Source organism: Gymnoscopelus braueri (genome assembly GCF_963280865.1).
Source record: "Gymnoscopelus braueri genome assembly, chromosome: 17".
In the NCBI taxonomy this organism is placed as follows: Eukaryota; Metazoa; Chordata; class Actinopteri; order Myctophiformes; family Myctophidae; genus Gymnoscopelus; species Gymnoscopelus braueri.
The window spans coordinates 22,226,370-22,241,816 of NC_137617.1; the positions used below are offsets into that span (position 1 = coordinate 22,226,370).

The 15,447-nt window shown below is 40.9% G+C and overlaps 1 protein-coding gene across 2 annotated transcripts in view; it reads left to right on the forward strand.

The window, feature by feature from the left end:
- Positions 1-1,813: 1,813 nt before the first annotated feature.
- Positions 1,814-15,447, forward strand: part of kctd5b (potassium channel tetramerization domain containing 5b) — a 21,884-nt gene continuing 8,250 nt past the window's right edge. The window contains exons 1-5 of one of the 2 annotated variants that reach the window (XM_080454621.1): positions 1,814-2,168; positions 12,579-12,687; positions 13,112-13,203; positions 13,621-13,716; positions 13,925-15,441. In XM_080454621.1, the coding sequence (XP_080310747.1) occupies positions 1,929-2,168; positions 12,579-12,687; positions 13,112-13,203; positions 13,621-13,716; positions 13,925-14,287 (900 nt within the window). In that variant the 5' untranslated portion in view covers positions 1,814-1,928 and the 3' untranslated portion in view covers positions 14,288-15,441. Of the gene's footprint in view, positions 2,169-12,578; positions 12,688-13,111; positions 13,204-13,620; positions 13,717-13,924; positions 15,442-15,447 lie in introns of those variants that run through there. The other variant, XM_080454622.1, reaches the window with a different exon arrangement.

Genomic DNA, 15,447 nt, shown 5'->3' on the forward strand with positions numbered 1-15,447 from the left:
ATACGATTGAAGCTGATAAATGGGTACTCTCTTCTGATTGACTGAATTGGTAAGCCAGTGAACCACCTAAAATATTTTCTGTTAAAGAGCTGAGGAGACTCCTCTTAAATGAACAAATACTAAAACGATTACTATCACAATATAGAGCTCTAACCTTTTTTAACAAAACAAAAAAAAAGTTTTGTTTTAACCAAAACCTACACGTAAGTTCACATTTTGAAATTCCCCTCCCCACTGGGGAATTTGCCTAATGCACCATAATGATATGAGAGATGGGTGAGCAGTCGCAAGGTTAACAGGCTAGGTGGGCACCAAGGAAGAGTGGGAACCTCGGTGTTAAATTGGCTATTTTGTTTAAAAAATGATTTTTTAGTAAACTATACATGATTAGAACATGCTTAAACATTAGACAATTAAGGTCTAATATTTCTTCAATTGCCACAAATCCTGTATATCCAGTCATTTTGGGGCATAAACAAGAAGTTGAAGGATAAACGTAAAAGTCTGATAATGAATAAGTTCATATCATGTATACTTAACATTACTTAAGAACAATTTTCATATATATATATATATATATATATATATATTTTAAATATATTTATTTAAAAAAAACATTTTGGACAAAAGAGACAATTTTACATCGAGGTGCCCAGATGTTCCTTGTGCACATATCCTGTATCCGTCGAAAGTAGTGCCTCTGGACTGGAGTGCGAGTGGGCGTGGCCGTTGGAGCTGGCACCCTGCTATGCACGAGGACTGCAATATAGACCATGATCGACACCAAGGATTCGTTTGTGATGTCACAACTCTGCTTCATTTATCGGAAGTGCTTCAAACCGTAACCTCACAGAGGCTCACACTAACCTAACATTTGTCGGACAGTGGGAACACCAAGCTATTGAAGCTAAGGTCTTCTTAACATAGTGTGCCACAGCCACAGGTCTCGTCCGTCACGGTTTTAACAGTGCTTAAAGTATTATTCTGGATGTTATTTGAAGCACTATCCAATGGAAATCACATCGGAGGTGAAGGGGGTGTGGCCAAGTTTGTTCGAATACGAATATTTTTTACTTTACTTAGTTAGGAAAGAAACGTTTTTTGATGAGCGACCCTGGGTTGTAGGAATAGAGACAACATGGTGTCGTATGCAGTGTTCATTTCGTCTACTGAAACTATGATGACATTTTTTTTGTCAACTACCTTTTTTCACTGACTTAAACTTAATAATTACTAAATACAAACCAAGCTATGATGACTAAAACAAAGACATATTGACAATTTCGTCAACAAATAAAAACTAGACTAAAATGTTTGGGAGGGACTAGTTGAGAAGAGATCCAGTAGAAAGTCATTTTATGTTTGGTGTTGCGCTCTGAAAATGGCAGATCTACAAGCTTGTGACGCGTTGTGAGCTTGTAGATCGGCTGTTTTTAGCATGCAACCTAAGTGGAAAATCTGCCATTAGGAGTTAGGACACCATCAAGGCCAGCCAAAATACATTTTTGTCTACGAAATCAACTGTAGATTTAGTCAACTAAAATCTTATATTTAGTTAAATAAAACTAGACTAGAACTAAAACTTGTCAGATTACTAAAATATGACTAAAACTAAATGACATTTTATTCCAAAGACTATGACTAAACTAAATAAAAAATTTGCTGTCAAAATTAACAATGGTCGCACGCAGAAAATATCAGATAAGCTCACAACCTGTTTGTGACGTCATTACCTCATCCTTGTTGCCTCTATTCCGGGTTTTGCATTAATCGACGAAGGGGAATAAACGGTGCTTTGCATGAAGTGTCGAGCTCCTCGGTGCAGCAGCAGCAGCAAGCAGCATAGAAACATTTCCTGTCAGCTCACTCACTCTCCCTCACACACACACACAGTCACACACACACAGAGAGCTGAGGAGGAGAGAGGGATGGCAGAAAACAGCTCCGAAACCAGCGGCGGCTCCGTTTATCGGAGATGTTTGGCTCCTTCTTCCCCGGGGGGAGAGAGAACCTCAACCCAGGCGCTCAGCGGCGTCGCGGCGTCCAAGTGGATCCGCCTGAACGTCGGGGGAACCTACTTTCTGACCACCAGACAGACGCTGTGCCGAGACCCCAAGTCATTCCTCTACAGACTGAGCCAGGCTGACCCCGAGCTCGACTCCGACAAGGTATATGCTAAGCTATGTCAAAGTTTGCTTGTTTTGAACACGTGAAAATGCGAGGGTTACAAATTAAAATAAACGTTTTTGTGAATGTAAAAAAAAAAAAAAAAAAGTATGCTAAGCTAGCTAGCTTCAGTGTTGCCATGTCCGCTTATTATAAGCTACTTTGGGCTTATTTTTCTGTAAAGTTGCTTGTAAATATTGGTGGTTGAGTTTTTTGGGGCTCGTTTCGAAAGTGTAGTTGCTTATTTGGGCTTTGCTTCCAAGAGTTTGTAATTATTATTTCAACCAGTGGTTTCCAAATAATTTAATGTCATGGTTTGGACCCCGAAATACATATGTATTTGTCCCTATAACCCCCATCTGTTTTGTGCCAACTGAAAATCTTCTAAATATTACACACATTTTATATCTAGATTTGTTTTGAAAATGGCAGATCTACAAGCTCACAACGGTTGCATCGCTATGTGCTGAGAGCTTGTAGATCCGGTTTATAGTGCTCATGTGGCCTAGTTGCTTCTGTTTTAGGCTTGTTTTCCTAGACGTCGTTGCTTATTTCTCTCGCAAAATCTGGCAACACTGGCTAGCTTACTGATTTAAAACTTAACATTTCTAAAAAAAAAATATATATATACAGGCGCGTTTATTTCGTCCAGTCTTGATTAAACCAATTGGACACTACTTTGTCGTATTATTGTTTTTTTTCACCAGTTGTGTAATTCCGTAAAAAAGTTGTTGTTGCGTGTTTCTCTTGTGCAGTTGTGAGTGGCGTTAGCTTGCATTCTTTGTAGCTCGCTAGTTTTAAGCTAAGCTAACTGTAGATTCCGACAGTCCCCACCAGTGGTGGAAAAATAACTCATTTAAAAGTATCAATACTGCGATGTAGAAATACTCTGTTACAAGTAAAAGTCTGGAATATAAAATGTACTTCAGTAAAAGAGCCATAATGTTGGTATCAAAACGTACGTAAAGTACCAAAAGTAGAAAGTACTCATTATGCGGAATGTCCCGTTTCACAAGTTTTCAAATGTATAAAAATCTTTTGGAAATAGACTATCTACAAGCTCACGACGCATTGTGAGCTTGTAGATGGGCTATTTTCAAATGGCCAAATTGTTGTGCAGTAAAAGTAATATATTTGCCTCTGAGATATAGTGGAATATAGGTAAAAGTACTGAAATATTCCAGTGAAGTAAAAATACCTCTAAATTGTACTTGAGTAAATGTACTTAGTTACTTTACACCACTGCCCCACACTTACTACATGAAGGGAGCTGGTATCTCGGATGTCATTTTACTGGAGCTCTCCTAAAACCAACGTTATGACTTAAGTTAAATTTTTGTACATTTCGCGAGTTTTGAACAACTGGGGGTGGGGGGCTTAAACCAATTAAATGGCGTAGTGGTCTGATGATTTAACAAGAATGTGACTTGAAAAACGTGCAAGTTGCTACTGTAGTAGCTAACTTGCCTCATTCAAGGCCAATAACATCGAATCCGTCAAGGTGTCAAAAGTCAGTAAGGCAAGCTATTGGTATAGTCAGTGTTTTGTATATAGTAGAGTCGACTAAGCCAATATCGAACAGAAGGGACTTTATAACTAAAGCATTTTGATCATTTGAGCATTTCGAAGGTGGTGGTAGAAAGTTCCGCCCTTTTCTATGATATGAAAGAATGCATGTGCTGTCTTGCTCTGCCTGGTTGATCATGGTCAGCAATAAGCTGCCTCTATGGAGACCCCTAGATGAGTGCCCCAGCCTTTTGCCAAGTGGGGTGAGGTGCTGCTGACAACCAAGAGCCAAGGGATGATGTCACCCATCTTCCCTGAATGGCTGCATTGGGCAGGAATCAGGCCCCTCTCTGTTCATCCAGCTGCCAGTAACAGCTGTGACCCCCCAGTACTGTGAAGTATCCCCATATTGGTGACACTATTGTTGACTAATAAGTTTACATTTTGTGTTCTGTTTAGTCTAGTTGGGCTGTTCCATCATTGGATATTGCACCAATCCATTTATGCCTATATGTTTTAATCTTCACCACAGCGTAGGCCTTATCGCGGTCCATATTTTCATGCAAATATCCTTCCTAATCTCTGGATAATCGGCTTGTTTTTTTGATGGCATACTCCACTATGATGCCCTGTCCTTGGTGCATTGTATTTTTTAAGCTGATGCCACCCATTCATCTTCCCTGAGTAATGAGAATTGGTTTCTTGGTATTTGCACATATAGAATTTGACTTTTCAAATTAATGATAACTATAAAAATGTTGTAAGAAATATCTTTATAATTAAAACAAGGCACAGCTTTATCTCTCCTGCTGCACATTCAAATTCATCAAATGAGTTGAAATGTTGACTATCTTTGTCACATACTGTACATGAAACCCATGTACGTATATCTGGCACCCCATGCAACCCTTGCACATGACCAGGAAGCCCCAGAAGATTGATTGCTAACTCAAGTGCTCTGTTTTTTGGCAAACACAGTATTGTGTTTCTCAGCCCAGGAAATGTGTGGCTCACTTCAGTCACGCAGTCTGATGTGTTTCAGGAGGACTCTTGAGGAGGACTGCATTATTCATGTTGTTGATGTGAAGTCTGTTTTGCACATTGTGGAAGGCCAGGGAGAAAGTGCACTCACAGGACTGTCATAACCGATGACAGTTATAGATAAGTCTCTAGATAAGGGTTTTATTTCCCCAATTGTTTATGGTTCACATTTTGGAAATGACAATAGCATTTACTGTCATTACTATTGATGAAAGTGGTGCTATTGTACATTTTTATATTTGTCCCACCCACACACACACTTTAATAATAATAACAATAATTATTAAAGTGCCTTCAGAAAATATTTCAGTGAACAAAAAAACATTGTTCTGTTTATTCTGGACTATAACAAACGTACAGCAGTCCTTTTATTTAATTTGTTATATTAATGTGTAATAGTGGACAGCTCTTCTCAAACAAATTCAGGATCATTCAAGTGGAGATTCAGCTCTCTCGTCTTGAGAGCTGCATACATTTTCAAGGATTCCATCACATCTTGTTGGTTCTTGCTCCTTTTGCAACTAATTCTTTTCATATTCATATCCGTTTGATGGCTGAGAAGCTCGTCTCTGAGGGGCGAGTGAGAAATTCACATACTGGCGCATTTAGTGCAGGCCTGGGTTTCCGTTGTATGTCATGCCTGAGTACATTGTGGGAGGCAACGTAAATATTTAACGGTGATATCATCTCCTTTACCACTGCCTCCAAACAGTTCCTTCTCAGCACAATACTCCAGACTAGTGCCACTGGCAAACCAGGGGGCAACGCCACTCTAGGCTCATTGTCGTTTATAAGGCCACTACATTTACAAAAGATAGCCTGTTCAGGAGGCCCCATCATCATATTTCCAAACAACAGTGTCGCCAGCTGGAACTCGGGACCTCCTGACGACTGATGATTCGTCAAGCAGAGTAAATATTTTAGGTTGTGTGCTTCTCTCTCCCACTTGATTCTCAATGCTACGGCTGGTGCCCTGCCCAAAGAAAGCACTGGACAGCAGTGATTTCCTGCTTGCCAGGACTGGACAGCAGTGATTTCCTGCTTGCCAGCCTAGCCCTCGTACTCTAACCGCCTCTCATGAAGGGAAAGCTTTTAGGCGTCTTCCAAATCGAGTTGTTCAATTTATTGCCTGCAACATTCGTATGTCATAAAATGTTCAGCCAAATGTACTGGTGGTGTGTGCGTCCTACAAAATGGTGTGTCTGAGTTTGTATATGCTCTCACACACATAGGAAAAATAAATATTGCACTAAATTGACACTTTTAAATATATTGAAATTGGAGTGGAGATGGTTTCACATAATGTAGCCTTGATGTGATGGGTGTATTATTTAGAAGACAGAGGCCTATTTGACTATGCCATTACTACTTGTACTCCTGAGGGACTTCCACTTGGCTAGACTAAGTAACTACAGTCATGTGACTAGGGAGGATCTACCGCAGCATCTTTCAGGCTCGTGTCCGCAGGGTGCTTATATTCAAGCTCAGCTGAGGTGAAGGCGGCTTTCATTAATAAGGGTTCCATTCTTTTTATTCATGGCCTGTACAAATGTGCTGATTGGGACCATTTCACGTGATGATTGAATGTGGTAATTTTTGTCTTGTGTACAGTCGAAATTTGTGGATGCAAGCAATTTCATTTGTCAATGCTATTCCAGTTTCCTGTTATGTAGGTAATGTGACATATACTGTAGCAGTGAATTGAGCACTAAGATCAGACCAGTAAAACTGTTGAGTATGTTGCCTGCCATGAAAGGTTGGAATAAGGGGCAGTAGTAGTCATACCAGTTTCTGATATAGTAATGATAATTCAAATTGTGTAATGACTTTTATGAAAGCAGTGTACAAAAGTGTTTCACAGACAATAAAACAAAGCAACTATATGTGTATCAACCAGTTGGTGTGGGTATTTTTTACAGTATCCAGTAGCTAAAGTGTTACGATTCATAACTTTGGAACAAAGGGTATCAGGCTTACAAGGTTCATGTATCTGGAGTGCCTTATTGGATTTCCATGTGCTTGAAGGGTGGGCCACTGTGGTATTTCCTGCGGGAGGATATGTATTGTGTGTGTGTGTGTGTGTGTGTGTGTGGGGGAGAATGATTAGGTTATACAGCAAAGCTTTCCTCTCTGAAGCCCACCATCCTAATTAGACATTGTTTACATTCCCCCTCTTGTCAGTCAGCACTTATCTGTAGTCCTCCTTGAATTTTCTCATGTTTAGACATACTTTGATCCAGGGCCATCATCTGTCACCAATACCTTATTAGGTATAGGCTATGTGTGTGTTTCACCAAGCTAGTTTAATCTGGTGGTTTTCATGGGTTATTGTTACACTTGTTTCAGTGTTGTGTCAATGTTTTATGGCTTTACTACACTTTAGAACCAGATTAAAGGGCTGTTCACACCAAGCACTACAACTAAATATATATATATATATATTCAAACTTAAGTGGATGGCACACCACAACTATAACAACAACAGTGGTGAACAATGCCGTTTTAGTGCTTGGTATGAACATCCCTTTAGTCTACACTACACATTGTTCAGACGAGCTGCAACAAACAAGACTGTCTTATAGGAGGGCTGTGGACACTTGAAAAACCCACCTACCAGTGACATAGGCAAGTTTTTTTTTCAAACAAGATTTCACATTTTGTATTTTTGAACGTTAGAACGTATTTTTTGAACGTTAGAACGTCTATTATAGCATGCTAACTTTTCAGGAATAGAAATCCTGCAGTTTCTATAGGAATCCAAACCAATGATGTCACTGATAGGCGGGTTTCTGAACTGTCCACAGCCCTCTTCTGAGACACAGACGGGGTAGACAAAAATGGTACCATATTATCAGCATAAGTGAGGACCAATTGTATGAAGATAGGTTGAAAATGGGTGAAGTCATCCTTTAACAGAAAGACGAGAGATACACTAATTATTAAATATTATGCAATCAAACAGCCCAGGCTAAGACCCATGTCTAACATTGCAGATCCTCCACTACTGACCTGGTTGGTGCTAGCAACTTAATATCTGCCATATTTTATCAAGTCCATGTCCACTGAGTGCTTTCAGTTGCACAGCATAATCCATCCAACTCTCATTAACTGGACCACCATTTTAAAGCCGTGGATCGAATTTTATAATCTTTAAATGTGGTTTGATAGCTGCTTTTACATTTGATGGTAGACATGATGCTGAGCTCTTTGAGTAGCATACAGTATGTAACCAGCTGTGCTGAAATTACCAGCTAGCTAAAATTCATTTGAATAAACATGAGATTTTATGTCTAAATTTGCAGATGTCACATTTTAATGGAGCATTTGGGGATGTTGCCTGTAATAAAGCATTTGTTTTTTGATAATGTCTAAAGGTTTTTGCTTTATTTGAATGAGAAATTAATTTTGAACCACAATGAATGTAAAGTGAGCTGCCCCTTTTTTCCTTTTCCTTTAAAAAAAAATAATACTTGTAATGTGAAGTCTTGACTGTCATGGAACATGTTCCATAAAGAATTAACCTAATTCAAAGAACCTGTCAAGCTATAGCCTAACCTTTGGTGATTTAATAAGTCATTTTTACCTCTAGGCTCTTCACTCAGCTATCTTGCTAATTAAATTATGTTCTCCCTCCTTACTCTCCAACCTCACATTAATGGACTATTTACATTGAACTAATGGACAGTCTGTTACTAAGGGTTCTATGTTTCCATCAACTTGTGTGGGTTGACAGCTTACAGGTATAACGATGGTCTTAGTTATAATAAGGGATAATCAGTGCGTCTTGTTTTGGGAGACACTTTTACCATTGTGGAGGGAAGTAAAGTGGTTCAATAGCCACAGGGGTGTTTTGTGTGTGTGTTTATGCTTTTCTGTGTCTTTGGTTGTATGTTGTATCAGCTTGGTCCATCAATATTTACAAAATACTGTGCATTGGTTTCTATTCACTTCTATTTCACAATGGAATATACTTTGGTTGCTATTTTACTTTATTTGTTTATTTAGACGGGACACTGCATATTAATGAACATTACTTATCAATGCAAATAATAGATATCCATTAATACACAGATTTATCAAAGATTCTAATTTACATCCGCTTATTCACTTCTGTTTACTATACCTTATCTCTATGTTTTTATGGCTTCCCCATTAACGCACAGGACACTCAAGCGTAAGCGCACGGATGCTGCTTTTCTTCTGCTCCCATGTTAATGAATGGAGCCGTTCTCACTGGCCGTGCATGTGAAGAATTTATTTCTGCTCTGGGCGGATTCTCATAGAAATATGTATACACTGGCACCTGACCATGTCCCCCACCGCCACAAGGTTGTAAACCCTGGCAGTCCGCCTCTAATTTGAACCGCCATAATCTCATAATAAATTAACTGAATTATTATTATTATTATTATGGGGGGGGCTTTGATGCGAGGCGGCGTGAGGAGGAGTAGGAGACGGCGCCGCGAGGCGGGGCTTTGATGCGAGGCGGACCTGTCTTTTGTTGTTCCCCCCCACATAGCAACAAGAAAGCTACGCTAGGGGAACGCTGAACACGCGTGCACACGTGATAATAGTTATTGTCCATGACGGAGGCGCGCCAACTCAGCAGAGTTAGAGGCCGAGGAGGCGCGCCCTCGCTCCTCCAGGCGCGAGTGCCCGCGCCGACCGGCCGATGCTCTGCTAGTCGAATCAGCGCCGTCCGAGTTGTAAACCGATAAGGACAGAATAGATCTTTTCATGGATTAGTATCTGTGTGTGTGCGTGTGTATCAGGGATAAACTAAAACAAATGTTAAAAGCCAGAACACAATAAAAGTATCTTAAGAGTCATTTCTTCAATAAACCAAATTGAAAGCATGAGCGAGTGTTTGTATGGTCGGGGCCATATATGTTAGTGCATGTGGTTGGGAAGCCTCGTGGCTTGCATTCGTGGCTCCCTCTAGTGTTTGGTGGTAAAAAAGAGCGCTCCTTTTTCAATTTCCCTGGAATGCCAATTTCCCTGTAATGTATACAGTATGTATTATGTACTGTATATGTTGGGTTTTGCACTTTGCTTTTCTATAGTTTTTTTTTGGGGGGGGGACTGTTATTTGTCTTTGTTTCTTTTGTCTTACTCATGGCACATTTCCATGTACACATTTGCTCTCATTTTGCAATGACACTGAGGAAGAAAATTAATAAACAAAGCTTAAAAGCTTAGTTTTCAACCTCTTCATCCTGACTCTCAACCTATGTCTTCCTTGCTCCTATCCTCCACTCCTGGTTGCCTATATCCCCATGGCCCTCTTCCTATTACCCGTGCTCACACTCCCCCCCACCTCCTGGCTGTTTGTCGCTCATAGATCCCCTGTCCCCGGCCCCCAGAGAGAGATGTAGAACAGAGACATGGTCTCTTGTTTTTCATTTAAAACACTGTCTCCTTTGTCTGTGTGTTTGGGTCCACATCAACCACAAGCGTCCCCCTAATCACTGCACTAGCCTAAATCGGGGTCACCATCGCCCCAAGTGCGGTGTCTGTGGTTTGTTTTACCCTCCATTTCAGTGGTATAATGAGAGTGCTTATAAAATGAGAGGCAGAGGTGTTTTGGATCAACGGTGTTCTCCAATATGCCAGTTGAACTTTTGGCTTGTGAAGTTGCCTCAAAGTCTGAAGTTGCCTGATGCACCTCTCCGCTAAGAATAATTGCACCTGACCTTCTTATTAATCGGCCAGAGAGAAATGTATTTTCAGTTTGGTATTATTTTTGACTAAGCAGTGGCAATTTAACCTAGGAGAGCAGCTCATGGACCCTTCCTCTCTCTGAGTCGAACGTTGACGCCAGTGCAGAGGACACTTGATTTCTAGGCTAACATGTTTAGAAAGGCCCCTTGTTTTCCATAATTGACTAGTGAGAGACTTTTCAAGCAGTGTGGCATGGTTCAGAGATGAGGGGCAGTCTGCTCTTCTCCTCCTGTGAATGCCCTTCATTCAGCTTGGTTGCAAACGTAGCCAGGATAAAAATTCAGAATTGGTTAAGTCTGGATTGGTTGATCTGTTACTTTTGTATGCAGCCAAGAGATGGGGCCGTTCTTGGTTCTGCTGAATTTGCATGTTTCTAGGGTCCTGTGTCATTTTGGTTGACCCCGGCTAACAACGATGACAACCATTCATCCGTCAACTGTTGGTTTGATAATGGCCAGACAATTCGAAGTGACCACTGGCCAGTGGCCACTATACTCTGTGACCGCCTGTTGGAAATCATCACTCCACAACTGGTGAAAAGATGGTTACAATCGATCAGGAAACTGATATTTTCCAATTTCCATTGACTAGAATGTAAATACATTCATTTGAATAAACAAATTGACATACAAGGTGGTTTATCTTTCATATTATTCATAAGTGATGGCTGCAATGAAGGAATGTCTTGTCAAAAGCAGAAATGTCCCACGTGGGTCAGAACAGCCCTGCTAGCACTGTGTAAAGAAAAGCAGACAGCCCTTGAAATGAAGCATGATACAGAATGTAGTGTCACGGTGTGACCTGTACAGCTTTGGCCTTGCTGTAATTCTTCTTCCCCCACTGTATCATCCTTGTAGGGCCACCTGTACTTCATGCTTAAACATCAGTGAACGTGGAAGTGTAAGAAACTGACTCGTAGCAAAAGAACTAGAATAGAATCCCTCTGGGTGCCTGGGGGTATTTTTTGACATAGAAAAGAGGTCAGCCAACCAGGAAAGTTCAGAGATTCATTACAACAGAAAATGCTCTGGGACCTTTTCTCATTATTGGAAAGATTAATGTGGTGTTGAGTTGAAGGTCCATAACTTGTGGAACAGAGCTAGCTGTGAATGTCGCCCTCTGTATATCAGTGAAGGCTTACCTGTATGCTTGATTTTGGCCATGGTCTGGAATGTATGAAAACAATGCTTGTTTTCTTGTGTAAATAACATCAGTTCAATGAGGAGATGTGTGCACATCTTGTACTTGTTGTTTTAGGCCAGGTGCGGCATAAGAAGGCAGAAATCAAAGACAAGCTAAAACATCTGAACACTGGATAATATCTCCAATTTAAAGTGTATTTAATGGGCAACATGTACGTAGGCCTTCATATTCTCTTTAACATCGAGACATCTATCTGCAATGTCAGAGTGCCTGCTAATTGTCTAGATTGCCCCTTGAAGCTAGGCTATGTTCAATTTGATGCATGGGGTTTTTCATCCAATTCAGGGTGTTTTGGTGGGTATACTGCCCTCCAAACCTTGCATCAATCTTCTTTTGATCGTTCTGTACACAAAATGTTTTTAAAATGTTTTGTAGTGGCTTGGTGTTAACTCGGTGCGTGACCTACTAGTACGAAGTCTACGAACAGCTCAGCTATGCTAGTAGCCAGGCAGCGTAGGCCAGGCTGGGCTAATTGTTTTAGCTGTAAGGTAGCCATGTTTCCTTCTGGTCCCCTCAGTGGATTCAGCCTGCTGTTCCAAATCTCTTTCTGTTCTGCTCTAATTGCTTTAACCTCCTCTTCCTCCCATGAGACCAAGATCTTCTAATCACATTACTTATAGAAATAGGGGAATACCCAGTGGTTATGAAAGAATGAGGATCAGACCCAAGACCTTTGGGAATAGGGAAATGCTATTCCAATGTGGCACTGTGTGCATGTGCCTACTCAACACATGCCGAGATTATGAGCTCAGCGGTTAACCTTATAACTCGTACGCTTTGGATCCCTGATACTGAGATTCATTTTCCTAAATGTGTTTGAAGTGAGTCTAGGCCTATCCATGGATTAATTTTGCCTTAAAGTCTTCTAGTACTAACAATATGCATTTATGGAATTGTAATTTTATCATTGTCCCTTTTTACCCCCTTTTGCCTCCTATAAGGATGAAACTGGTGCCTATCTCATAGACCGAGACCCCATGTACTTTGGGCCGTTGCTGAACTATTTGCGGCATGGCAAACTGGTGCTGAACAGGGACTTGGCAGAGGAAGGTAAGCTTGCCCACAGAACATGGCATGAATATGGATGCCAAGGCCTTTATACCAATCCTTTGCACCTCCGGTGTCAGCACTCATATCATTGCTGTCTGGCAGAAACCTTGTATCCCTGTATTAAATCTTTTTGTTTTTGCATAAATGAATGCCTCATCTTACAGTTCATCGATCTGCAAGCTTACAACGTGTTGCATCGCAAGTGTTGTGAGCTTGTAGATCAGCTACTTTTGACCCCAAAAAAAGTGCTTAAGTCTGCCTCTGCCTGGGTTTTACAAATATTTACCAAATGAAACCAATGGTGAGTTGGGATTAAATAACTACATTGGAATCCATTTGGAACCATAGTTTTTTTTTAGACATACCAGATTTTAACCCAACAGCAACAATGTTAATCTTGTCTCCCATTTCACTTGACATTCAGGCGTACTAGAAGAAGCAGAATTCTACAACATCACATCGCTAATAAAGCTCATCAAGGACAAGATCAGGGAACGCGATTGCAAAACATCACAGGTGTGTAAAAGGTGCCCCAGTGGTTTGCTGCTCTGCCAGATCTCTCCTTAATACAATTGTGTTTTGCCTGCACAGTAAAATCCTGATTGGTCACATTTGTTCATTCTCAGAGTTAAATTAACACTGTGTGCCCACTAAATGTAAGCAGAATTACTTTATTCTGCAATAGTGTAGCTGTACAGGAATTTGTCTCATGACATTGGTAGGGCAATCTAGTACAGGTACTAGATTTTCACACTTATTTCTGTTTTGAAGTATTTTGTTTCCTATTTCAGTCCTCTAATTTCACAATGGCAAGCTGCTTAGGAAAATTGCTCACAAAATGTACCATTTCTGTGTTGCTTTAAGAAGCTAAACTGCCTTTGTTTTTCTTTTATCCTCTTCCTTCTCCTTGTTTCACCTCCCTCCTCTCCCCAGGCCCCAGTGAAGCATGTGTACCGGGTGCTGCAGTGCCAGGAGGAGGAACTGACACAGATGGTGTCCACCATGTCGGATGGATGGAAGTTTGAGCAGGTACAACCACTCCCCTACGGAGGAACAACACATACACACACAACACACATACAGTAGCAGCAGTCCACCTTTCATGTGCTTCGCCTGTTTCCCACACTGTCCTCACTCTGACCATAAAATCTAATCCTCAATATTGAACATGAGTTTAAAAACAAAACAAAAAGCAAGCCTCCGGGCATCCCTTCTGTCCTTTGATTGGTTGTTGCAGCTTGTCAGTATAGGTTACGGGCGAGCCCACCAGTCAGAGTATCTGCTGATTGTGTCAAGGGAGGTGAAGGGAGAGGAGTCGGCTTTGCCAAACATAAAACAGCGGAGAGGTGTGTCCCATACATTTACTGTCCATGGGCTGGTCACTGCATGGTCCCCATGTCGTTTGTCTACACTCGCACACACCCCATTAGGCCATTGTGTGTCCCACCTTGAACACACACCTGCTGGCCATTTTTCTGTTATGTTTTTATTTATTCAAATCTTTTATGGCGTACATGTTTACTGCTTTATCACTACTGGGACAAAAGGAATGTGGCACCTTCTTTTTCTTCGTTTTTGTCATACCCTATTCACAATTTAATCCAGCTAAGAACTTTTTTGCTTTGACATATAGTTGAATACTCCTGTTTGGTTGTCATCTACAATATTGAGCTGCTGTATTCTGCTTTTTGATGAAGAGTAGTTAGGTTATTTTAGATAACCAAATTGCCTAAAGAAATGTTTTTTGTCCCCAGGAAGTAATTCAGACCACTAATTCAACTAGATTCTATGTTAGATAATTTTTCCATGAGGCCTAGTCTACCGCTAAAGGGCCTAATTCCACTGAAGAGGAAAGCACTTATTTTGGAGATTTTGTCTGTTTGTGTCCCCTTTCCCTTCAGGGATGAGGGATCGCTCTCTCATCAGAGCTGAAACCTCACTAATCTCCTTACACAGGTCAGATAGGAAAGCCCATTGGAATATTTCCTTATGCAAAGCTTAAGCTCAGCAGCCAACCCAGGAGAGCCATCCCAAGGGATGAGCTTAGTTGACCTACTGCCTTGCTTTCAGGGCCAACCAGTGGCTCTGGCCTTCCGGGTTCCCTAACAATGCTATCCGGCCAAGCTAAAACAGTACTTGAGTAGGAGTGAAACGGTAGGGAAAGAGGACTGGTTGCCACATTGTTTAATGGCGTGTAATGATATAATTTGTGTTGATTTATCCTGAGCATGAGAGTATAAACATTGACCTTTTATTTTTACACTCAACACTGAAGGAGTATACTGTGTACATGTAAAAGGAATAATAAGTTGTTCAGCCCTGTTTGCATCCACAGAGATTTGAGAGAGTTGTTGTGAAGTAGTAGAGAACATTCACAGTAAACTCACGTTGCACACAGTGCAACATGAGTTAAATTAACACTGTCGATTTAGCTGTGCAAGCTACTTTGGACAATATTATTTATTTACCTGATGCTCTTACCCAGAGGGATTTACAGCATGTGAGCTGTCTGGGACTTTGAATATTGTGGGGAGCCTGGGGACTGGACCTGTGTCAAAACTTTGCCACCATGCAGCCCTGATACATTGTTGGTCTTTAGATTAGGTCCACTTTGAATTATGTCTCCCTCATTATTGTGATGAGTGGAAGCGATGAGGTAGTGAGTTGATATCAACATCGCTATTCCTCATTATTACTGTGTCTTTTTGTTTGTGCAAAGTAAGGGTTTAGTAAGTGTACATTGCACAGCTGGCTTCTAAT